This window comes from Vombatus ursinus, unplaced genomic scaffold, assembly GCF_900497805.2.
Source record: "Vombatus ursinus unplaced genomic scaffold, bare-nosed wombat genome assembly UNPS02014830.1, whole genome shotgun sequence".
Taxonomy (NCBI): domain Eukaryota; kingdom Metazoa; phylum Chordata; class Mammalia; order Diprotodontia; family Vombatidae; genus Vombatus; species Vombatus ursinus.
The window spans coordinates 15105617-15132647 of NW_020954608.1; the positions used below are offsets into that span (position 1 = coordinate 15105617).

Genomic DNA, 27031 nt, shown 5'->3' on the forward strand with positions numbered 1-27031 from the left:
GTTACGTAGAATGAGAAGGCATGGATGTGCTATTTTCTGCATTATTTTAGGGGGTGCCCACATCAATGACATCTCATCCATTGATGTATTTAAAGTATTACATCGTTTTTTAGTTGCTATTTCTAGATAAATGCAGTTTAACCAGAAGATTTCTGTGCAACAGTATACCTGGTGAATAATGCTTATATTGTTACAAAGTGTTAAAATCATGAGATCTGGATTTTTATAGTCCCAATCCTGGCTCATATAATGCTTAGGTATTAATGAAACATCAGCACATTTTTAACTATATGTGTGGAATTCCTGGAATCATACATGAATATTCTTATTTTCAATTACACAGAAGGGTTAAATATAATATAGAAGGGTTAAATTTTTATAACTACTCTTGTTAGCTTTTTTCCCCCAGCACTTAATCTTTATAATTGAGAAGTTCATTATATCAAACTCACTCTCTTTTTAAAATTTACTTTACAGTTTACCATACTTCATATTTTCTCCTCTAGTAATTGCTGTTTTATTATTAGTCAGTTAATCATTTTCTCATTTAGTTTTTTCCAGTTTTTACGTATCAAATTCAGAAACTCAAACTTCAAACATATTGTAAAGAAACTAGTTAGAATCTTGTTCAATTTTATGTTCTATTTCCATTCTTTTCTAAGTATAGCAACACTTGAAATTATCTAGGATTGTGGAGAATGAGATAATCCATATGAGTGAATTTTCTAGATATCTGGATCTTCTCTTCAGTACAAAACATACTTCAAGAATCCATCGTTTCATTGGGTGTGGCTACTTTTCTCTATGGATCCATATATGTCATAGTGGGCTAGCCTATCTTTATGAGTTGCAATGGCCAAAAGAAATTTGTCACTATGTGCACAAACCTTTAGTGGTAAACATTTCTTTTATTTTTGTAATAAACATTTCTGAACTTGGTGGCTGAACGTGGTAGACATACAGTTTTTTATGGGCCTTTCCTCTTATTGGGACGTTTCCAAGCTTACTGTTAATTATAGCCTTTGTGAATTCACAACTCCACATAATGAAGAGAATAACAGTACAAAAACTTTTCAAGTATTGGAATCTTTTTAATGGAAGTCTTTCCAGTATGTAGTATGTTTCCTTGCTATATGAAACATATTAACTATACTGAAGAAATAGCACATTTTCTTGATGGTTCAGTCATCTTTATGAACATCAGTTATCATTTAACAGTGTAACACAATAATATTTTTCTCAAGTGTGCTTAAGGTCAGTAGGACCGTTTGCCCCTACATCAAACTGGCCCAGATAGCTCTATTTTTTCGTACTTTTCCCTTCTTGTCAGCTGTCAGACTCACTGTTGTCAATATGTCTGCCTCTAGGAACCTTTCCCCTTACATATCTAATATATTATCTTCTATAACCCAATGTGCTAAATCAGTGACCTTCATTTTTGTAACAACCCTAAGTCAGTGGGATATTAGAAAGGCCCTTAGGATGATTCAGTGCCTCCATTAAATAAGAATATAGTGTTTAGATTTTGTAGCAGCTATTTTTTTTATGCCTCTGAAGCCTTTTTTTACTTCCCAGTGCTACTAGAATGTGACCACTAAATAAATGGGAAGTTACTGTGTTAATTTTGTCTCCATAAAAATCTCAAGCTTGCAACCTAGGACTTTTCTGCAGCTAAGTAGGGCTGGTAATTAACACAGCGGGCATTGTACAAGATAAACCTCCCTGGCCCTCATTTTCTCAACTATAAAGTAAGAGACTTATCTTGGCTAATTTCTAGGGTCCCTTCTGGCTCTCCAATATCTTCTAATTCTAATAAAATAAAACATCAGGTAGGAGGGATTATCTGCTTAGAGGGAAGAAAAGAGTGGTAATGTAAGAAAAAGCCTCCTGTGGTTGGGGAGAATTGAGACCTAAGGGTTTGATATTCTCAGTAGTTGCTTCAGATGGCATGTATCTTATTTTATTTGAGGAGCCTTTACAGCCTTAGGAACGAGGAAGCTAAGTTAACAAAATTCTAGAGAATGTATTTGAGAGAGCAATGGTAGGGAAATGTGGAACTGACCCGGGAACTACTACCAAAAAAGAAGCTTCTCCTTAGTTCAGCTCAGCATGCATCCAAGAAAATTGTGCGCTAGAGCAAGCGTTCTTCTTAGCCTTTTTTGCATTGTAGTGCCCTTTGGCAGTCTAATGAAACCTCCAGTCTCCTCAGAATAGTGTTTTTAAATGCAGAAAATAAAATATATAGGATTACAAAGGAAACCAATTATATTGAAACACAGTTGTCAAAATATTAAGGAAACACAAATTCTTTTGGGTCCACGATCGAGGGTTGGAAGGAGAGACAAGGAGCCTAGGCTCTTGCCTCTTTGTCTCTTCCTCCTATCCCCACTGTGTCCAGTCATCAGGCTTCTGCCCTTAACCAGTCCTACCTTGAAGTGTAACCTGAGGCAAGAAGTGGTGATGGGGGATTAACTAATAGAGGGGGTGGGAGAGAATTGCTAGGAAAGGAACTGGACTCAAGTAATAATGGAAAGAGATGGGAGAAGTGGAGGCAACACATAGCCACTTCATTAGGTAAAGAACGTACTGGAATGTGCTGTTGGGAGTTCTGTTTTTAAAAGTTATCTGAAATAACTTTTTTTCATTCAGAATAATCACATGAAATACTTATTAAAATTCTGAGCTTTTCCTGTTTTAACCAAGAAATATATGTTTATATAGAAAAACTTAAGAAATCCATGAGTATAAATTTGAGTAAGTTTGAGTCAGGGAATCTCATGGAAAGCATTTGCATTGTCGATCAGGCCTTTCTGTGGTTTACTACCATCACCTGGTGGCAGCATAGCTAAACTTCAGGGAAAATCTCTAAAGGTCTTGAAGAAATTCAGAAGGGCTGAAACAGTAAAACATCATGAATTAAGGCCACCACCTATTGCTGATTATAGAGAAAGAATTAAGTTTCAATGCTGTCATTTTAGTAGCACATACCATTAATCTCACAATCATCTCTGATTTTGTAGTAGTGCCTCTGGTTTACTGATTCATCTTGTTGTCTATTACAATTCATGGTGGTGGTTGTTTTTTTGTTTGTTTTGTTTGTTTTTGGTTTGTTTGTTTTTTTTACTCTACAATTTCCTTCACTAGTCTTTTTACCACTTCCTTTTTAGTCAAGTGATTTTAGTTCTTTGCTGCTATTCATTTTAATATTTTGCTGAACTTAGATTATCCAGGTTATTTTGAATTTTATTTTCTGTCAGTGTAAACAAATCCAGCTAATTTGGTATTATTTGTAAACTGCATTGGCAATCATCTCCATCATCAATAAAACCATTAAATAATCTTGTTACTAAGTTTGCCTTCTGTGGATTGCCGTTTAGTAATTTCAACTAGCTTGTTGTTGAGCTACACCACCATCAGCTTTCGATACAACACTCCAGTCAGTTATGTCCCAGTGTAATAGTCTGTCTTCCTAAATATGTATAATACATATATACATACACACATATACATATTATATATACATATGAGTATGCATATGTTTACTATATATATTCTTTCCCATGAATGGCATATTTTTCTATTATTCTAAAAATTGATCTGCTCAGATTTCTTTTTTTTAAAGAGGTGTATTGGTTCTTACTTAATACTTTTAGGTTCTTCTAGCTAATTTTAGGTTTATTTTTGAATGATTTGTCCAATATCCACATCTTGTGTCAGAGTTAAGCCAAAAATCTTTGATTTATTTGTTCTCTTTTAATTCAGAATTTTCCAATTTAGTTTAATTTAGGTTTTAACAACCAGGCTGCACAAGGATTGGAATTTGAATTTCAATATTTCTGCCATGTATGAGTTAAAGGTTGTGTAGGTGGAATTTTTTTTCCACTTCAGGAAACCATTGTTAGGCATGATATTTGTACAAAAGCACACTCATTAATTCCATTTGTAAGATGTTTCATAGTGTAATAGAAAGAGCCTTGGGTTTGGAATCAAATCATTTTGGTTCATATCTTGCTTCTGTCATTACATTACAGTGCCTGGAACATAGTAGATGCTTAATAAATGTTTATTGAGTATTGACTGACGTGGCTTTGTGACCTTGTACCAGTTTCAGTTTCCACAGATGTAGAGTTAGCAATACTTATATGTAAATGTGGTTATTTTGAGGATCAAATGAGATCATATATGTTATGGTACATTAATCCCACAAAAGCACTATATAAATGTAAGCTATTATTATTATTGTGCCTTGGTGAAAGTACCTTGAGGCCTCTAAAGAGAGTCCTTCATATTCAGAAGGTAACATGGTATGGTAGAAAGAGTGCAGAATTAAGATCTGAGTTAGGTCCAGCATTAAGTTTAGTGCTTACTAGCTGTATGACCTTGGGCAATTCATTTAATCCTAGTAGCTTTCTTGTTTCCTCTTCTGTATAATGGGAATAATACCTGCTCTGCCTACTTTATAAAGTTATTGTTAGTCTCAGATAATTTATGTGAAAGTATTTTCTGAAATTGTCAAGTGTTCTATAAATTTTTTAGTCTACATGCACCATTAAGTTTAGGTAAATTTATGTACTTGACCATGTTATGAAAAAAAGAAGCAGCATGGAAATAGGTACTGGCTCTAGAAAGAACTTCCTTGTTTCAAGTCTTGCCTCTGACAAACCAGTTGTGTGAGTGTGGGCAAGTCAGTTATCTGTTCTTGGCAACTTTTTAAGACTTCAGGTCTCACTTGAGTTGCTTTTCTGCATTGGTGGAAGGTGATGGAGTTCTCACAGGTCTGCAACAAAAAAGCCAAAAGCAACAATAATAACATGTTTGATACTTTTAGAGTTGTTTAATTTATTAGCTTGATTCTTTTTAAAATGATGAACTTTGAAGTTTTTAGAAGTGAAAATTCTCAAGCATGTGAAATTCCAGACCACAAAATTACTAAGGCACTTTGCCGTAGTACCAGAGGTTGTTATGAAATCCAAGCTACTTAAAAGCTTTTAAATTTTAAGTAAATGTGACTAATTTTGTGCTGCTTTTTGTCTTTTATAATATTACCTATTCCAGAAATTTTGAGTCTGAAATATTTTAACACAGGGTGCCCCAAAAGTCTTAGTGCAGATCTAAATTGTAAGTTGCACTAAGACTTTTGAGACACCCTTTATAACCTTTTTTTTAAAGCACAAAGCAACTTAGTCTCTTTAGAGCTTCTCCTGACTTTCATTCTCTTTAAATTTTTTTTTAATTTAACCAGTGATTCCCCCCCCCCCTTCCTCCTTACTGCAGGGTACTGAGAGGATCTTGTAACAAATATTCATAGTCAAACAAAACAAACCCCCGCTTTGGCTATGTCCAAAATGTATGTCTTGTTCTACATATTTAGTTCATCACCCTTATGTCAGGAGAATGAGAAGCATTCTTTGTCATTCAGTCCTCTGGAATCATAGTCACTGCCTTGAACAGAGTTCTGAAGTCTTTCAAAGTTGTCCATTTTTAGAGTGTTATTGTGCTATAAATTGTTTTCCTGGTAATGTTCACTTTATTCTGTTATCATTTCTTTCTGTTCTTTATTCTCTCCACCTTTACTTTTCTGAGACAGATTGATGCGTATTATTTTTTTTCATAGCAGACTGATAGAGATTTTAAAGACTCTATCATTTAAATTCTTTCTAAACATGTAAAATACAATGCATACAAATCATTTTAGGAAAAAGTAAAGAATAACATTAATTCTTTGTCCTCAATTAACCGGTCACCTATTTGAGGAGATAATTCAGAAACACATCAGCAGTTATAACGTGAGAGTTAAATAATTCAAAACATAAGATATTTCATTAAGTGATGTAATACTAATTTCCAGATGGGTAATAGAAGTCATCAAGGAAGAAGGAAGAAGCCATTGCTTCTTAGACAGAAAAACTTCTTAGAGAATGTGACACTTGAAGATTCAGATAGGTAATGAGGAAAAAGGTCAACTAAGGCTTAAAGACAAGACAGGCTTATAGGATGGTGATTAAGATCATACTGGATGTAGAGCTGAAGGTGACCTCAGAGGTCAGCTAGTCCAATTCCTTTATTTTACAGATGAGAAAACTAAGGCACACAAAGATTAAGTGACTTGCCCAGGTCACTCAGGTAGGAAGTGTAAGAGGTGGAATTTAAACATATGCAGTCTTGATTCTTGAACCATTCTATTTCCTGCAATCCTCCATTGCCTCAGGTTTGGTGGACCAGAAGATTCATCTGGGGGCTAAGGAGAAATGAGGCAAAGAGGTAGGTTGACCAAGACTCAAGGATGACCTAAAATGTTAGTCTAAGGAATTTAAACATTATCTTCTAGGATGGGTGGTTGAGAGCTATTCACTGAAATTTTGGAAGCAGTGGAATTACATGATTAAATTGGTGGCTTAGGAGCATTAATCTAATCATGGTGTGTATAGGATTGATTTTTTGATTGGAAAAGAAGCTTAAGTAAAGGCTTTTACAATAGGTAAGCTATTCCCATACCTTATTATGAATGAAGGCCTAAATGAGGATTGTGACAGTGAGGAACAAAAAGCAAGATATGAATGCAGAAAACATTTTGAAGAAAAATTCATTTGAATTTGGTTGCACAGTAGTTATGGAGATTTAAAGGAAGGAGGGGAAAAAGCAAAGATGTTGTTGGAAGTTTTAAGACTAAGGATACTGGTACATTAATAATGTGAAACTTATCTCCTATATTTTAGGCCATATCCTTACTTGGTCTTTCCTGGGAAAATTTTTCTCATTTTAAAAAACATCCTTCTTAAATAATTCAAGATTGTTGTTAATAGTTGTTTAATAAAAAATTTAGACAAAATTTGTGTTAGATATGAATGTGGTTTACCTTATTAGCTTCAAAAACAGAGTTGGTATCTTAGGCTTTTGTTTTTTCAAAGTAGTGTATCTTAGTATTTTAAGTTGTTTATCTGGTTGAAGTTTTTTACTGTAATTTTTAAAAATATGTGGGATTTTCATTTGAAAAATATAAATTAAAAGTACTGAGATCTATTGGTTACTATTAGTTTATTTAGGGATTCCTACTTTTTTTTTTTTAAGGTGAGGCGATTGGGGTTAAGTGACTTGCCCAGAGTCACACAGATAGTGTTATGTGTCTGAGGTCAGATTTGAACTCAGGTCCTCCTGACTCCAGGGCTGGTGCTCTGTCCACTGCGCCACTTAGCTGCCCCAAGGGTTCCTACTTTTTGTTGCTACTGAAGACTAAAATAAAACTACAGAACAGAGAACATACCAGACTTAATATGAATCGTATATCCCAGTGAGTTTGATGCTGAATGTACAGAGACAAAAGTTTATACCTGGTTCATGCCAAGCCTGATTGTGAAGTTCATATGAAGTTAGGAGATAGAAAACAGGCACAATAATACTTTGTTAAATATTGAAAAGTGTATGGTAGTTATTAGCTGTGAAATCACATAAATTTTGGGGTGGGTGTGCTTTTTGTATCTACTACCAAATAATATGTAAGTATGTAATAAATACAGGGGAAAAGAAGTGGTCACTTTTCATAATGTTTGGCTGTCTTATTCTTTCCTTTCATAAATTAAAAAACAAACAAACCTGGCATCAACTTAATTGAATGGTTTCTAGAAGACCTTTCAGTTAGAATATATAAACTGCATTAATGTCAAAGAATATCTTACTTTCAGGATGCCCCTAAATCGGGTACTAGTTGCAGCTCTCGCTGTTCAAGCTCCAGACAAGATTCTGAGAGTACAAGGCCAGAATCAGAAACAGAAGATGTATTATGGGAAGACTTGTTACATTGTGCAGAATGCCGTTCATCTTGTACCAGTGAGACAGATGTGGAAAATCCTCAAGTTAATCCATTTATGAAAAAGGAATATAGAGACGACCCTTTTCATCAGGTTAGTTTACAGCAACTGGATTATATGGAGCTGCGTGCTCCTTTGAACTTGTGAGCTCTGAAAGACTAGAGAGTAAAGAAACAAAAAACTCGCCTTGAACTAAAACAGTGTTCCGTTTACACATTTTTTCCTGTTTGTATTTATGTAGCCTAATTGTATTAAGACACGGAAATTCAGAATTTAGATTACAGGTTACTTCACTTTGTGAAATAGATTCTTGAAAAGCTGTGCATCAGGTTGGCTTTTGTTTATCAAATAATGATTAAAATATACTAGGTGAATTTAATTTTTAAGGAACCTTGTCTTAAAGTAAAAAAAATCTTTTAATAATTTGGATAATTATCCCTCCCAGTCCTTGTCCTGCTCCTATTTTAAGAATTTGTGATTCTTCACACATCTTTTCTTCAAATGAGAACATGCCTCTAGTATGTTCTACTTATGTCTAGGGCTTATAATATTGATGGCAGTGTTGAGTAGTGGAAAAAATAGATTTGACTTGAAATCCCAATTCTGCGTCTTATCTGCCTGTGAATTTGGCTGAGTCAGTTTAACCTCTGTGGGTCTCAGTTGCCTCATCTATAAAATAGTAGGATTGGACCTGTTGATCTGTGAGGTCCCCTCCAGATCCATGATCCTACAAAACAAAATGTAGTTGTTTTTATTGTTTGTGATGAGTGAAAAGTTTGAGAGACATAATTTCTGGGTAATTAATCATTGTATTAATTATGGCTAGCAAATAATAAAAGGATGGTCATTTGGCTGTCTTTCATAAACCAAAGATGAATCATAGCAGCCTCTGGATACTTATATGCCCTTAGAAGAGTAATGAAAGAATGAATATTATAATGAGAGGTGGACCTATTCTAATCAAGAACTGGGAGACATGCCTTTGATTATGTCACTCTTTCTCTACCTGCCCCCTGCCCCCCGCCCCTCGCCCCAGGCAATTGGGGTTAACAGACTTGCTTAGGGTCACACAGCTAGTAAGTGTCTGAAGTCACATTTGAACTCAGGTCCCCCTGACTCCAGGACTGGTTCTCTGTGCCACCTAGCTGCCCCAACTATGTCACTCTTACTTCCAGACCACCTCCAGCCTTGGCAGTCTAGACAAAGAATCTATTCCCCACCTAAGCCTGAGTAAAACGCAGTGGGCTTCCCCAGTTGTGTGAGGTCTGAACAAGAATTGAGAAGAATATTAAATCTAATCTTATCAGCAATGTCCTTCAGATGCTGGCTGAATAACTTATAAGGGGTGGATTTCTGAATGAGGAAATAGGAAAGTAAAATATCCTGGATCTCTCCAATATTAACAATTGGTTATTTAATATAAGAGAGAAGTAATCATTTCTCTCACATTTAAAGTAAAAAGTTTTTAAAAGATATACAGTGGTTTAAATTCTCAGAATGCTAAAAAGAATTATTATATTTGCAAACTAGCTAACATTCAGAGGTTCAATAAATATCAATGGATTAATGATTTAATCCATGTAGATTTCAATCCATATATGCTTTCTCATCCTTTGTGATTCTTGACTGTATTATTCCATAGATCTTCCATAGAAACTCTGCCTAATGTGCTAAAGACCTTCTTTGTGAGTTTTAATATTTCATGGATACTAGTATACTTGGTCTGTCCATCTATTTTCCCTTGCTCTTTATTTCCTGACTGGTCCACCTCTTCATTATATCTTTTATATCACTTATTATAAGCTAGCCATCATTTGGTAATATGTTACAACCTAATTAGATGTAGTAGCCTGACTTTTAGTAGCAACTTTGCCACATGCTCATCATTCTATTATTCTACTCTATTAAGCTTCCAGAAATCCTCTACTTCTGAAATGTTTCCCTAATAGGTGTTGCCTCAGACAAACTGAGACCTGTTAAAGACCTTAGCTTTAAAAGACCAAGGTCTCCCAAGGCTATCTCCAGTTGTCCTGATCTATATGTTGCCACTGGACCCAGATGGCTCCAGAGGAGAGAGTGAGGCTAGTGACTTTGCACAGCCCTGCCTCACTGAAATCCACTTCACTTGCAAGTCAAGAAGTTACCTTTCTGATGTCATTGGTCCTCTTCAAAAACGAAGGACAAACAACCTCTGAGAAGTTTAGAACTTTTTGCTAGAAGCTGTCAACATATAGTCCTTAGTGCAGTCATGTAAAGAGATACACTAACTTCAGAGGAGGATAAGGGAATCATTTTTTCATTATAAGCCTATTTTTTTAAGAAGTTGAAATGAAGCATTTTTTTTTCTTAATAATAAATCCCTATAATCTACAAATGTACTAAATTTCCTTGAAATCCAGTAATTATACCCATTCGAAAAATATATTTGCCCTCATGTTTCAAGGTGACTCATAAATCAAATTTAAGGTATATTATATTTTAAATTTGGTCCCTTGGGCAACTCCTAGGCAGGTTGTCAGAGAATAAATAGGTCAACAGAAAATACCAAATGCAGTCTAATAATAATGAAACAAGATTTTAATAATAATAATAATAAAATTAGAGACCTTCCTTAGGTCAATTTATTATATATAAATTTCCACACTGCACTAAGTTGCAGTTACACTGTTTCAAACTTATGATAGTATTGCTTGCCCTCATATGTTTGAAAATGACAAATTTCAGATCTGTAGAGGTCAAGGTAGGGTGCTTCATGTAATGGAAAGAGCCCTGAGCAGGAAGTCAGAAAAACTGAGTTCTGATGCTATCTTTGTCAATAACTCGAGTGCCCCAGTGTGGGCCACTTCATCTCTGAATTGCAGGGTCTTCATCTGTCAAACGAGAACCTAAGAGAAAAACTAATGTTCCTTTTAGCTCTAAGTTTGATTACCAAATCTGCTTTTGCTCTCTTACTCCTTAAAATTATTCACGTGGTAATTTGGTTAGAAAAACAAAACATTATGTTCTTTTTCTTCCCACTTAGTTTTGGGGTAAAAGCTGTTTTGGCTCTCTAAACATTGTTGTGAAACTAATCTGGAATACTATAGTTAATGTATATTTATGTTATGAATAACTTAACTTCCTAAATATGACTAGCACTTAAAAATTTACTCTGAACTTAAGTACCAAAAAAAAAAATCCATTTTTTCACATATACAGTAGAACACAAAGAGAGGATGATGTAAGACATGAATCTCCATTTCCTACCACTTGCTTTTTTGAAAAATAGAATGCAATAAATTCTACATGTTTAAAAAATGTCCTTCTTGTCTTTATTTTCTGAATTTTCTTCTGTTCCACTGTGTGCATTTTTAAAATGCTTCAGTGGCTTTTTTTGGGGGGGGGGTAGGCATCGATATTGCTCTCCTCTCCCCAGTTAAAAAGAGAGGGGAGAAAAGCCCTACTAATAAATAACCATAGTCAAGCAAAATAAATTTAAATGGTAACTATGTCCAAAAAAATGTATGTCTCTTTCTGTACCTTGAGTCCTTCACCTCTTTGTCAGGAGGTAACATCCTTCCTTATAGGTCATTGTTTTGATCAGAGTTCTTAAACCTTTCAAAGTTGTTTGTATTTACAGTGTTCTCACTGTATAAATTTATCAGGGTCTGCTCACTTAACTATGTATCCATTCATACTTCCCATGAAATATGAATATCATCATATTTCTTATGGCATGATAAAATTCTGTTACATTCATATGCCACAGTTTCTTCACCTATGCCTCAATTTATAGGTATCTTCTTAGATTCTGTTTTTTATCTTTTTCTCCCTTTTAATACCTTCTTAGGGACCAGCAAGTTTATTTTGCTTGTGACTGTTCCCTCCCTGGTATTATCTTCCCTTTTTATTGCTTTCCCCTCCCTATCTAAGTTTTGTTGAGTTTAATGGTTTAATGTATTTATCTGTGTGTGTGTGCGCGCGCGCATATGCGTGCGCGTGTGCGTGTGAGAGGAAGAGAGTTCAAACATGTTTTGTCTGTTTTCGGTAAGTGTTGTTCATTAGTATTTGAACTCCTTATTTCTGGTTGCTTGCAGTGTTTTTTCTGGAAGTTCTGGATTTTAGGTATGTAATTTTTGAGACTTTTCCTTTTAGGTATTGTTTCAGGAGGTAAACAATGGATTCTTTCTAGTTTCACTTTGCCCTCTGTTTTAATAGATACGGGCAGTTTTCATTTTATGAATTCTTGAAATACAGAGTCCAAGCCTTTTTTTTTTTTAAATCATAGTTTTCAGGGAAGCTAGTGATTCTGAAATTATCTCCAGTGGATCTCTAGGTTGTTTCTTTTTGAAATCTTTTATATATATATATATATATATATACACACATATATATATATATAATTTCAGTCTTTTGATTTTGTTCTAGTATTTCTTGCTGTCTCATAGACTTATTAATTACAATTTGGTCTTTTCTAGTTTTTAAGGAGTCTGTTACTTAGGTAAGGTTTACTATTTTCTGTTTCAAGTTATTCTCTTTCCAATTCTTGAGCTTTTATATCTCTTGCTTTCTTTTTTTCTAGGTTCTTATAGAAAATCCATTTTTTCCTTTGAGTTGTTGCTAGCATATGTTACAGAATCACACTTTCTAACCTTGATTCCTGAACTGAGATTTTTGTGCCAGGTCCACCCATCTGCTGTGTTTTTGGGTGAGGTGGTCAATCTTACTTGCTTTCCTTTGGGTTATATGGTTTTCTGTGCAGACCTCCTCTTCTCGGGGTTAGGGTGTTCTCTCCTTTCCCCTGATCACTAAGGTTCAGAGCACTGGATTTTCAGGGCCCTCTGACATTTTAGGACAAAATGCTAGGGAGCTTGGTATCTTGGTCTGAACATTTCTCTGCCTTATAAGGTGCCTAGTGTGGGTTTTAACCTCACTGGCATTTTCTCGCTAGGGTCCTTCACTTTCACTGGGTCTTTGAAGGCTACAGGTATCTCTGATCTTGCTGGAAGGTTATCATCTTGTTTGAGTTTACTGGTATTAGCTTTGTAAGCAGCCTACTTGCCCCTTGCCATGACATTCTGGCTGACTTTTTATGTAGTTCTTGGGTGGGAGAAGTTACTTACTGTAATTTCTCATTGGATTTTTGGTCATTGTTCTGTCTGGAGTGATTTTCAGGTTTTTCTTGTAGAAGGTGTGTGGGAGCTAAGTTGCCTGCCTCTTTTCAAGCGGTCATCTTGGCTGCAAGACCTTGACCAATGACCTTGACCAACATTTTTAAATATAAATTTTGGTGTTTCTATCTTTTGATAACTTTACTAATATGTAGAGTTATTTTTAAATCCAACATCATGATCATTATTCAGTAACTTCAGAGTTTTAAAAAAGAATGTGTAGTTACTCTGTTGAATAACATATTGAAGCTGCTAGGAGAAATAAAATTGTTTTGTAATGATACATTTACTAATTCATTATAACTAGTGAGTTGTGTAATTGGAGAAGGCAAGAGATGGGCTAACTGAGGAAAAGCAAAAAAAAATCAGACAAAAGCATAGGTCCAAATATAAAAGCTTCCAAATATCCTTTGTTCAAAGAAAATTATTAGTTATACCATTAACTGTGACGTGGCAACATGACCGGTTTAAACAGTTCTCAGCTCTATAGCTAGTATATCCCTTTTGGCTATTGAGGCTTGTTGCCACAAGTTTGAGGGTTTAGATTTACAATTTTCAACATTCTTTAGAGAGAATATTTCTGTAAAAATATCTTAATGTTCATACAGAAACATGGTTACAATTAGAGAATAAATATTATAGGAAAATAATTTGGACTTTAATTTATAAAAGTGTGATTTTCCCAAGAAATTTAAAAACAAAATTATACATTTTCTCATGTTAAAATTATCTGGAAAAGTAGTTTTGTTTAGTGAATAATAATTGAAAGCAAATATTATTGAAAATAAATTGTTTTTACATGTGGTACATTCCCCATTCAACCCTTAACATAAAAGAGTTCTCCAGTTTTCTTATTCTTCTGTGAAAAATTGGTCCCAAAAGCAGGGCAGCTAAGTGACGCAGTGGATAGAGCACCTGGCCTGGAGTCAAGAAGATCTAAGTTCAAATAAATCCTGCTTCAGATGCTTTTTAGCCATGTGACCCTGGGCAAGATACTTAATCCCGTTTGATTCAGTTTCCTCATCTGTAAAATGAGCTGGAGAAGAAAATATAAATTGTGTAATTGTGTAATTGGAGAAGACAAGAGATGGGCTAACTGAGGAAAAGCAAAAAAAATCAGACAAAAGCATAGGTCCAAATATAAAAGCTTCCAAATATCTTTTGTTCAAAGAAAATTGTTAGTTATACCATTAACTGTGACATGGCAACATGACCAGTTTAAATAGTTCTCAGTTCTATAACTAGTATTTCCCTTTTGGCTATTGAGTATTAAGATACTCCAGTATCTTTGCCAAGAAATCCCCAAATAGGATCATGAAGAGTCAGACACAACTGAAATGACTGAACTTGTAAAGGAATTTTTTCCTGTTACCATAGAAGGCAGAGGAAGACATTGTGCCGAAGAAGGAAGGAAATATTTAAATAATGTGATCAGACTTCTCCTATATCAAATTTCTAGGTTGCAGTATGTTCTTCATATTTCTCTTTTAAAGCCCAAGAATAACTGTGGCATTAATCCACAAGTAAACTTTGTATTTTCTCTTTTCGTCATGTAACACAGAACTATAGTTGAACATAATACTGTTGTAATGGTATTCTTCTGTGCGTGGAGGATTTTGATGACTATCATTCCTTCTTTTGCAATGCTGTTGGTCACTATGGGTTTGTTTGCATTGTTTTACTGTTATTTAGATTTTAAAGATTTTAAGCATTTTAATGTTAATAAGAAGCCCCAACTGTTGGGAATTTTGCTAAGAGAGAAGTCATTAAAACAGTTTCAAACTTTATTTTGAAAAATGTATTAGGGAGGAACTGTAAGACAATTATTAAAGAAACTCATTTGGGGATCTACTGACATTTTCTTTGACTTTCAGGGGAAAAGTAGTATTTCATTCTTTCTACATATTGGCCTATGTATGGTTCAACAAGGATATTTTTATTATATGCATGAAGTATTTCTATGTAATCATTTTAATTTACTATTATCTCTTTCAACCCTTCTTTGGCTCACCTTTTTCATCCCTCACTTCTCCATTTTCTTGGAGAAGAGATAGTCATAGATCTCTAGGGAGCAAAGGAAGATAGTGTGGGCTTGTAAAAATAGTATTCAACTCTAGGAGTCAAGAGATCTATGTTCTAGTCTCCATTCTGCTATTGATTAGCATATTTGACTTTTAGCAAGCCACTTAACCTCTCTGAGGCTCAATTTTCTTATCTACAAAATGAAAGACTTGGAGTAGATGATCTCTAATGTTACTTCACACTGTAACAATGTTTGACTTCTAAAGTATTATTTTTCAAGTGGAGAATCTAAGAGTGGGGCAGAATACTGCTTAGAGTACTTGAGGGAAGGTCCCTGAAGTGTTCTGTGTAAAAGCAGGTCTCTTAGAACTGTAATATAAACAACCTCAGAGTTCAGAAACTGCTCAAGTTGTTACTTTGAACTTCAGAGGCAGCTTCCTATTATTGCTGGGATACCTTGTTGGATCTTTTAAAGTTCTTAAGTACTGTATGAGTACAAGGTATTATTATTATTACAGGTCTTGAACTTCTGGCTGTCTTCTGCTTATTTCCCCCAGAGGGTGATAATGAAATAAAGGAACCTATGCATTCACAGTGAAATATTGTTCCTGCCATTTACATACACTTTTAACTGCCTTTTTTCACCATCTCTTTTTTAAAAAAATACTTCAATGACTCTTTCAAAATTCTGACTTTTTAAAAAGAAATTGCTTCTGGAGTGGAACTTTACTGTGACACTTGTCAACCAAATGATAAAATATAAGAGTTTTAGCAATAAATAAGACATAATCATTATTATTGTAATGAAAAATGATTTTATGTATATAGATGTCATATTTTGTCTTAGGTTTTTGTTATTTATTAACTTTTGTGAGTTACCTTAGTATTGCTTTCCAGGAAGAAAATATATTTGATAGATTTCATAATGTAGATAAGGGATAGCATGTTGATCTCCTGGAACTATTTTTTCTATAGCTTAATTATCATTTTATATTTTCATTGAAAAATATCACTGTAATTTTATTTCCCCTAGAGGCAAATAGTAGATTCCTTAAGTCTTTGAAATATTTTGTTATAATCCCTTCAGGCCATGCACAAATCCTGAATTATTGTATTTTAAAGAGCACATTATAGCCATATTTTAATAATACTGAACTATTGCAGTTTGTGGTTAGAACTTAGTTATGGGGGCAGCCAGATGGTACAGTCGGAAGAGCACTGGCCCTGGATTCAGGAGGAGCTGAGTTCAAATGCGGCCTCAAACACATAACACTTACTAGCTGTGTGACCCTGGGCAAATCACTTAACCCCATTGCCTAACCAAAAACAAAAAAAAAAAGAACTTAGTTATGTAACCAAATATAATATACTAAAATTTGAAAACTATGCTATCGAGATATTGTAAAGGCAATTCCTGTCACCTTTGAGTTTCTTCCTATTTCTAAGTTTCCATGATCTTTGCTTCTCAAGGATGTTACAAATTCTGTCATTTGCTTAAATAACATTAGATAATAAATATAAATATTAAAGATTTGAGATGCATATCCTGTACATATAAGTTGTCTATAGATAAATAATAATGGTATGTATAATTGCTCTATCACAATATACAACCCTTTATCCTTGTCCTTTTTTCAGGGTAAATCAAGAATTCTTGTTTATCTGTATTTTACAACCTCACTTCTTTATTGTGCTGTCCGCAGAGGTCAATAGTTTCCTTTCTTTTGGATATGGCTTACAAATAATGATAGGGTATCTTGCTTTTAGAGGCAGCTAGGTGAAGCTGTGGATAGAGCACTTGGAGTCCTAGCTTGGAGGCAGGAAGACTCATTTTAATGAGTTCAAATCTGGCCTTAGACACTCACTAGCTGTTTGACCCAGGGCAAGTCATTTAACCCTGTTTGCCTTAGTTTCCTCATGTGTAAAATGAAATGACAAACCACTCCAGTATCTTTGCCAAGAAAACTCCAGATGGGGTCATGAAGAGTTGTATACAACTGAAACGACTCATGAACAACAGTGTTTTGCTTTTAGTAGTACTAAAACTCTCATTTAATACCCTTTTCTCTTACTATCATAACTGTTAAATATCTCATATTGGCAAGATTCCTTCAGATTTTTGTCTAATTTACCAGTTAGGTGGTGCAGTGGATGGAGTGCTGGGCCTGGAAATCAGAAAGACCTGAATTCAAATGTGATCTTAATCATTTATTAGCTTTGTTACCCTGGGCAAGTCACTTGGCTTCTGTTTTCTTTTATCTATAAAATGGAGATAATAATAGCACCTACTTCCCAGGGTTGTTGTGAGGATCAAGTAAGATAGTGATTGTAAAGCACATAGTACAGTGCCTGGCACATATTAAGTGCTACATAAATGTTAGCTATTTATTATCATTATCATTATTATTATTAAAATTGAATGTTTTTGAAGGTCCTAATGAGTTCAATAATGTTCATTTCACTTATACATACTAGTTTGAACTTCCACCTAAATATGTAGACATAATGTTAGATTTTCAGTTAATCACTTCTTAATGGCGAGTTTCACTATGCATCTGAGAGTAAATTTTGTAATTTTTTTAGTATAGAAAAGTTTCTTAACTATGTGCAGCTGACAAATTTTTGTAACTTTGTACTTTTAATATTTTTGTGTCATCTATTATAGATATGTCTGTCAAAAATCTTAGTCATTATTTTTGTTCTGGAGTTAAACTGTTGGATGTTTTCGTTTAAAATTTCACTTATACAATTTTTTTTTTTCTCAGAGTCATTTGCCCTGGCTCCACAGCTCCAACCCAGGATTAGAAAAAGTCAGTGCAATTGTATGGGAAGGTAATGACTGCAAGAAAGCTGAAATGTCTGTGCTTGAAATCAGTGGGATGATTATGAACCGAGTGAGTGTTTTTCGTGTATTCTCATTTGAATGAAAATGAATGAGAGAACATTTATTAAGTGCTTACTATGTGCCAAGCACTATGCTAACTTTGCAGTATTTATTCTAATTTATAAATTAATAGCTATGATGTAGATATTAATTAGTTATTAATCAGTTGTATGTAAGTTTATCTGATAATTATAAATTAGAGATAGATATAATTATTATATATAAAATATAAAAGATAATAATTATGGATTTCTTTAAATAGTATGTTAGATATTTTCTTTAGAAACTCACCCTATTTCTTCAAGTCAAAAATGCCTTTGATAGGTTTTTTTCTGCCTATTTTATATCAGTCAGAGTAATTTGTAACAAAGCCACAGCTTTCCTATTAGTGTTTTAATTCAGGTGTCTTGCTGAAGGTTTCAGAAATCTAAAATTTTGCATGCAGAAGGTGTTTATTCATTGATCACCTGCTAGTTTCTGAAATTTTTATCTCCCCAATACTTAGAGGTTATTATAGGTATATAGTACCAGGTACTAATATCATAGCAGTAGAGTAGCTCATTCTAGATACCTTAAGTACTTTGAAGAAATATGATACTTACACTGTGGGTCTTAAATTTTTATTTATATGTTTCCATTACCAGATCATGATTTATTTCAGTTTTGACCTAATTTCTTTGGGGTGGAGCATATTCTAGTTTGTGAAGTTGAAGTCTTTATGGAACATTGTAACTTGTCTTTAATTATATCACTTTTGTGGAACAGGGATTAGAATTGCTTGCTTTGGAACTTTGCCTGTTCTCATCTGATGTTGCAAAATTGACTAGTGTTTAACCCCTCCTTACTTATTTTTTACCTCCTTTCATTCAACTTTATCACTGCTTTTATTCTTCCATTGATATATTTTACCATCTTAAAATTGGATTTTAATATTTAAGGAGTCTTACTAGGTAAGGAGATAAACATTCGAAAGTTTCCCAAATAGGGCATTGGATACTTTAAGGAGAAGTACTACCATCTTTTAGCTCCTTGTGCCCACAGTACTTTGTACTGTGTCGCATACATAGTAAATGCCCAGTTAAGATTTTTTAAATTGTTATTGAATTTAACTGCTATGGATAGGAGAGAACCTCAAAGGAATCTCTATACTCTTGGATTCTATTCAATTCAATAAATATTTATAAAATACCTACAATGTGCAAGGCACTGTACTTGGGGTACAAACACAAGAAAAGATAGTCATTGTCCTCAAAAAGCTTACATCTTTCTGGGGGAAGAGAAGATATAACATAGTCAGACACAAATCAATACATGGTAACAGGAGTAGGAAGAATATTAAAAGGTGGGGAAGGTATTCAAGGGAAGAGAGATTGTTCTTGAACTAAGCTTTGTGGGGTGTACTATATTGCCCCTGATGTCCCTTTCAACTCTGAGATTCTAGAGGTAATCAAAAGTGTTAACAGTATAAACACCTCCCCCTACCACCATTCCTCTTCCACAAAACAAGGGCTTATATGATATCCAGAAGGCACTAGGGGATTTATAGAGAAGGAGAGTGACTATGGAAGTAGTAAGTAGCACATCTGGGGTTTAAACCCAGGTCCTGTGACTCTAAATTCAGTGTTATTTCCACTGCACCATGCCCTCTCCCATGAAAATCATCACAGAGAAAGCCGATAGTAATTGGTAATCCAAGGTTTAGGATTGGCAGAGCATGAATAGGACTAAGGTGTCAATTTTTATTTCAACTAGTCAACTGTAGGGTAAAAATACCAAATGAAAAAAGTGAGGCCATAGCAGGCATGATGAACTGAGAAAATAACAAGAGGAGTTTCAGAGTTCACAGTCATGGAGGTGGCATAGTTATCATAGTAATGATAAGATCCAAGGTGTGACCTTCCTCATGGGTGGCTGAGCAATATGACCTGGATGGCAAGTAGAGTAAAGTTTGTATAATTTATATAAGTTTGTATGTTGAAGTCCCCAAGTGTGAGGGCAGGATTTGGAGAGGAAGATTTTGAGTCAGGTACCAAAAGGTGGAAGAGTAACCTGGAGGCCAGTTTTTGTTGTCATTCAGTGGTTTTTCAGTTGTGTCTGACTCTTCATGACCCCATTTTGCGTTTCCTTGGCAAAGGTACTGGAATGATTTGGCATTTCCTTCATTTTACAGATTAGAAAACTGAAGCAAACAGGATTAAGTGACATGCCTAGGGTCACACAGCTTGAAAGTGCTTGAAGCCAAATTTGAATTTAGGAAGATAAATCTTCCTGACTCAAGCTCAGCACTTTTTTCCACTGTGCCACCTAGCCGCCCCTAGTAGATTACAACAAAGGAGACCAATAGATTAAAACCAAGATCTAAACAGTAATACAGATGAATGGAATGAGCCTTAGAAAGGGAGTGGTTAAATTGAGAAAGAAGCAAGGAGGATAAGTGCATTTGTTGGGCCCAGTACATTGGCCTCGTGAGAGAAGTAGCCATTTGCACTCAATGGTGTGGTTAGGTATGTGGGGCCTTTGAAGAGTGTCATATTTCTTTGAGGACCATAAAATGGAAAGGGTATGAGAGGAAGACTTGAATATTATAAAATTAAAGTTAAAATGAGGTATTTATTAAATGCTTTACAACCTTGAAGTGCAATAGAAATACTGGCTACTATTTTTGTTTTTAGTCAACTCCATTTCTCATAGTGAACCTAATTAAAAAAACTTAAAGATTACAACTTTAATATATTACATTGTATACCATAGTCTGACAACATCTAAAATAATTTCATATTGCTATAAATAAAGTAATTCCTAATATAAAATTATTTTGACATAGCTAGCATTTTGGCATAAATAATACTTTTTTTCCCCCTTAGGTCAACAGCTACATACCAGGCATAGGATACCAGATTTTTGCAAATGTGATTTCCCTTGTCCTGGGTTTCACTCCGTTTGTTTTCCGGCTTTCCCAAGCTACAGACTTGGAACAGCTCACAGCATATTCTGCTTCAGAACTTTATATCATTGCATTTGGTTCTAATGAAGACATCTTGGTTCTTTCTATGGTTTTAATAAGTTTTGTGGTTCGTGTATCTCTTGTGTGGATTTTCTTCTTTTTGCTCTGTGTAGCAGAAAGAACTTACAAACAGGTGAGTCTGATGTAGGCTTCTCATCTAAGGAAGCACGAAGGACTTTTTGAAGCATTTGATATATGAATATACTCATAAAAAATTTTTTGGTCTAGATCTGTGATTTTATTTGATACTGACTCTCTTCAGTATGGGTATTTCCTTTATTGATAGAGATAGGCAATTTATATGCAGCTAGTAAGAGACTTAGGTACTTGAGAGCACAAGAATACATAGTTGGGGGGAGTAAGTAGGGAAAAATGATTTATATGTGTCATTGAGACATCCTTGTTGAAAGTATGAGGGAAGAACAGGGAGCATTTCACAAAACATTTTCTCTATCAAACTGCCTCTATATAATATAGTAACATCTTTTGGTGAAAGGTGCAAAGAATACAAGAGCCTACTATAGTTATTGTTTGATTACAGAAACCATTTGGGCCCTACAGAGTTAAAATGCAATTATTAAAAGCTCCCCTCCAAGAATAAGTTTTGTGTTAAGTAATACAGGATTCCTTAATAATTGCAACCACATGAAAAATTCCAGTGACTCTCCTCAACTAATGTTAAGTGAGACATAAAAACAAGGCATAATTTTACACACCTGTAATTTTAGCTGCCAGAAAGCTGAGCCTGGTGGATTGGTAGAACTCAGGAGTTCTGAGCTGCAGTGGACTAAGCTAATTGGGTGTTCACACCAAAGTTGGCGTTCACATGGAGAACCCCCACGTGAGTAGAAATAGGGGGCCACAATGTGGCCTAAAGAAGAATGAACTGGCCCAGGTTGGAAACAGTAGGTCAGAGGTTCTCTGCAGATCAGAGTGGGACTAGGCTTGTGCGTAATCCCTGAACTTCTAGCCTAGGCAAGATAGGGACACTCAATCTTTGAAAACAAAACAGGGAGATGTATGTCTGCCAAAGGTATTTATCTATGTCATGGAAAATGTCACTGTCCTGTACAGGATGTAAATGAAAGAAGGATTACCTATTATGAATGAGGAGGTCCTCCACATAAGGTTCCTGCATAAGGATTAGTTGCCTCAAGCTCTGGAAATGTTACATAGTGTTTTCATTGAGTTATACAAATACCCAAGAAAGACAAACCTTTACAGCTCATACAGGGGAAACTATTGGATGAAAAACTATTACAGTCTTCTAGATTATGCCTCATTGGATGGGTAGTCCAGTGACATTAGTATATGTCTCTAACGTCTGTATCTGGGACAGACACTGAGGATGGTTAGCTAGGACCAACATTGAATAGGAGAGAAAGAATGAACTAGATTACATTAGGGAAACTGCCCAGGTCTTCACAATAATATTATACAACCCATTTTTTTTAAAACACAAATGTCTCCTTGTGATATTCTCTTATTGCCAAGCTTGGGACATCATAATCTTATGAAGAATCCAGTTTGACCCAAAAGAAAGTCAAAAGGCATGTAGTATTTGTAAGAAGCTGTTACAAATATCCAGAAATGATGTATCCTGAGAAAGTGATGTATTTGACTATATTACAAAAAAATTCATGTCTGGAAAGGAGTACGAATGAGTGATAGTCAAGGATTGGACAGCTCAAGTGTCATAGTGGTTTTCATGAAAAGTAAAAGAATTTCAGTAGGCACTACAGCATGTTGGATAGGTTTTCTAGGGAGAATCTGTGGGGTATCTTGGGAAAAATCACAGAGGATTAAAAAGTATGAATAAATTGCAGTTTGTACCAATGGAAGGCATATCCCCATGGTTTCGGTGATGTATTATTATTTTCTTGTCTTGTTGAATTATAGTACTTAATCATAGGAGACGATAGTAATAACCTATATTTTGACTATTGTTATTTTTCCTTGTGGTATTTTGCTTGACAAACAACATGGTGATGTTTTGTAGAGACTACTTTTTGCAAAACTCTTTGGACATTTAACATCTGCTAGGAGGGCTCGAAAATCAGAAGTTCCCCATTTCCGATTGAAGAAAGTGCAGAATATAAAAATGTGGCTATCTCTTCGTTCCTATCTTAAGGTATAATGGCTGTGATGACATGACTTTTGCGAGCTGGCTATCTATGATTCTAATACTCTTAATACATCTCTATCCAGGTATACACACATACCTTGCCATGTGAGCATGCCACTAGTCGTAATATCCTCTGTATATTCTGTATCCAGATAGCTAAGAGAAATGTGTTTCATGGATTATTTTTTGCCCGTAATACTTAGAATTTCAAGGCTAGCTGAAAAAGCCTAACTATATAACTATATACATATATGTATAAATATATAAATATTATTATTATTATATACTATAATAATGTATGTTTATTTGGTGTTTTAATTTTTTTAATTCCTTTATGTAATCTTATCTGAACCTCACAATCCATCAGGTAATAAGATCCTCAAGACCTTTATTTTGTTTGTGAGTTGCTTAGGGTCCCAACAAGAAGAAAAAATCTTTTTATTTTCATAGCACAGCTATCATAAGCCAGAAGAGGGAGCCCACTCCTTAAAAAAGGCTCAATAAAAGCAGTATGTGACTACAGGATCATTTTACTTAAAATAAAGTAACTCACTATTTTAAAATCTCACTATTTTAAATAAGTAGGCAGTTTAGAATGTCAGTTGGCCTGCCTAAATCCTTTTTGGTGCACTTTTCCTCCCTTTTAAGAATTTTCTTCCAAAATTACTCAAGTTCCTGAAAAAAATTAGAGGTATTTGAATTACCTCTAGCAAAGTACCCATTCTAAAGGTATTGTACGTCTACAATAAGAGCCATATTTTCTACTTCATAGAAATATCATAGAGGATAGAAAGCTGTCCTGGAAGTCAGGAAGACCTAGATTTAAGTCCCATTACTAACACTTACTGGCTTTGTGACTCTGGGGAGATCACAACCTCTCAGTCCTGTAAAGGCCAGCAGTGTCACTCAAACAGAAACAGGAGCCACTGAATCATACCTAAATATCCCTGGGGCCCGCTTACTGAATTAATTTTAAAATGTAATATTATCTCTATTTCATTGTATTTTAATTTATTTTGTTAAATATTTTCTAATTACATAATCTGGTTCAGGCTGCATGCTTCACACCTCTGCTCTAGGCAGCTCTAAGGCTATAAGTTTCAGAGAAGAATTAGCATTGATAGAGGAAAGTTTTCTTATCTAGGAGTTTCCTGTACCAATGAATCACAGGTCCAGTTTCTATCTTCATATTTATTTAAAATATCCTTGAAAACTTTACTTAAAAGACTACTAGTATTTTTCTTAATAAAGCTGATCCAACAAGTAGAGGTCCTTAGACACACCTAGAATTCTCTTGCTTTATGTGTTGTGGTCACAGCAAACAGCATAAAAACATTAGCCTTGTACTTGTCTTTATCTCTTTCTACTGGACCTGTGATTTTTTTTTTTTTTTTTTTTTTTTTTTTGATGTAGGGAACTACTGGTGAGGAGACTTCTCTCTACCACTGGCTGTGAGCAACAGTTATGCAGCTTACTACCCTCTCTTCTAATTCTAATACCTCACAGTTCAAATTCTTTTGAATTTGTTGAGGGTGTGCATACAAACTGAAGTTGTTCCTATTGCATGCTGCAAAGTGGTTTCCAAACACCTTGTGTTATGCCTGCTGTAGAAATATGACTTTGTGACAAGACTTCAGCAAGTTCTTCCCCATTATGCCCCTCTCATGCCCACTAGCCAATGTTAGGTTATAAATTCACGTTTCCTTCAGTAAAAAGTTTTTGGGTTGTGTTGCTAGTTGTTATAATGTATTACTTCTGGAAGTACTCAGGATTGATAACTCTACTCAGCATAATCAGAACAGAGCCCTTTGTTCAGCAATGTCAATTAAAGTTTAAAAGGTATACTAAGAATCCTATACTGTATAAACTTTGTTTTTTTGGTGCTGTTACATATCCCTAGAAAATAATCCCATTAAGTAATTGATATTTATTGAGGCATTTGGGCAACACTGTAAACTACAGTCAATGTAAAACTGTTAATGGGTATATGTATTTTTAAGATATCATTTTCCTTTCTTTCAGCGTCGAGGTCCTCAGAGATCAGTTGATGTAATAGTTTCATCTGCATTCTTGTTGACTATTTCGGTTGTGTTTATCTGCTGTGCCCAGGTGAGTTACTTTGTTCTGTATAAATAACTATATGCATTAAAGAATCAGTGTGTTCCCTTTCAAAACATTTTCTAGGTGAAATAGTAAATATGATGGAAAAATGAAAAATTCTAGCATGTCTACATAATGTATTTTAGGTAATATAAATTAATGTATTGGTGGGCCCTTCCTACCTCTCTTCCCTCCTCTCCCCAGCTTTTTCCTCTGGGAAGGATCTATTCTTTCCTGTACAAGTTGTATTGCTTGATACTAAGTACAGGTCAGCCACATCTCCCAAATTTAAGGTGAATATATTGTTCTATGATAGATGTAGTATTATTTTATTTGGTATTTAATATATTGTAACTGCCACCCCTTATCTACTGTTCATAAATGCATTTCTGTACCTCCGTATTATTTCTACCACAGGTCACATATTTTACAGTAAAGAAGTATGTAAATGAAATATATCCTTTTTATATTATCATGGTGATTTTTTTTTGTAGACAACATATAATGAAAGATGTAGTGAAATTCACTGGAGTTGTCATTCATTTAAGTTCTTTTGAAAGTACAGAGGTAAAATTTATATTTAAAACATTTTTTAAAAAAGCAAGTTGAGAGAATATGGTATAATTAGTGTTTTTAAAAATATTCTTTAACATACATTAAAACTTCAGTTTAACATTTTGCCTGAGAAATAAAATTTAGTCTAAAAACTATTTTAAGCCTTGTCCGAAAGGACCTCATTCTAAAGTAGAGAGCATTCTAATGAGGTTTTCATGTACTTATTTCTACTTTGGAGAAGATAAATTAGTAATAAACACTATGTTTTGTATTAGCATCTTAAATTCTTTAAGTGTTTCATATACAAATGCCACAATTGATGAGTATAGAATATTAAATTTAGCAAGCATGTTTAAAAAAAAGTGTGTATAATGTACACAATTTTGTAATGTTCATAGGATCATAGGATTTAGAGCTGGAAGAAGACCGTAGAGATCATCTAGTCCAACTCTCTTATTTTACAGAAGAAGAAATTGAGGCCCAGAAAGGGGAAATGTCTTACTCAAAGTCACACAGCTAGTAAGTTGCAGAGCCAGAATTTGGACCCAGGTCCCATCACTCCAAATCTATCCTTAGTCAAACTTAATTGCAGGAAACTAATAACTAGCAAAGAGATACAGAGATTATGCATGAATGTTCACATAGATGCCAAAGAAACTAGCGTCTCATTCCTATTAAACTAGAATTCATTATTTTCCTTACAGTAAAAGATATTAATTTGAATCACAATTAATTCTTCCTCTGTGTTTCCTTTGCCTTTGGATTTTAGTTGCTTCATGTGCATGAGATCTTCCTTGATTGTCACTACAACTGGGAACTGGTGATCTGGTGTATCTCTTTAACACTTTTTCTTCTAAGATTTGTTACCCTTGGATCTGAAACAAGCAAAAAATATAGCAATACCTCAATATTACTTACTGAACAGGTGAGACCTCATATTTAATATGTTATAAATTAGTGTCTACAATTCACTAGTCACTTCAGGTTTTTCAAAGAGCAGATAATAGAAGTTATTATGTATTTATTTTCAGAGCAACTTTAATGCTGTAGAAAAACTGTTTCATTCTGATTGCTTAGTAAAGCACACCATTGCTTATTCTATTTAGACTATATCTTTTTTCTTAGCTTTCCATTTGTTTAGAGAAGGAAACATCTCATACTCTTGTTTTTAAGAAACTTCAGGGGCGGGACAGCTAGGTGGCACAGTGGATAGAGCACCGACCCTGGAGTCAGGAGGTCCTTAGTTCAAATCCAGCCTCAGACACATAACTCTCACTAGCTATGTGACTTTGGACAAGTCTTTTAACCCCAACTGCCTCACCAAAAAAGAAAAAAAAAAGAAATTATAAGGGCACATGTGTTATGTAGAAGAATAGAACAAACATT

At 34.6% G+C, this 27031-nt stretch overlaps 1 protein-coding gene across 4 annotated transcripts in view; it reads left to right on the forward strand.

Moving 5' to 3' along the window:
- Positions 1–27031, forward strand: part of PHTF2 (putative homeodomain transcription factor 2) — a 167577-nt gene that overhangs the window by 129479 nt on the left and 11067 nt on the right. For 2 of the 4 annotated variants that reach the window (XM_027838698.1, XM_027838700.1), the window contains 6 exons: positions 7680–7898; positions 17743–17871; positions 20726–20998; positions 22865–22996; positions 25013–25099; positions 26415–26570. In XM_027838698.1, coding sequence (XP_027694499.1) covers positions 7680–7898; positions 17743–17871; positions 20726–20998; positions 22865–22996; positions 25013–25099; positions 26415–26570 — 996 coding nt within the window. The remainder of the gene's footprint in view (positions 1–7679; positions 7899–17742; positions 17872–20725; positions 20999–22864; positions 22997–25012; positions 25100–26414; positions 26571–27031) is intronic. The other 2 variants (XM_027838699.1, XM_027838701.1) reach the window with 2 other exon arrangements.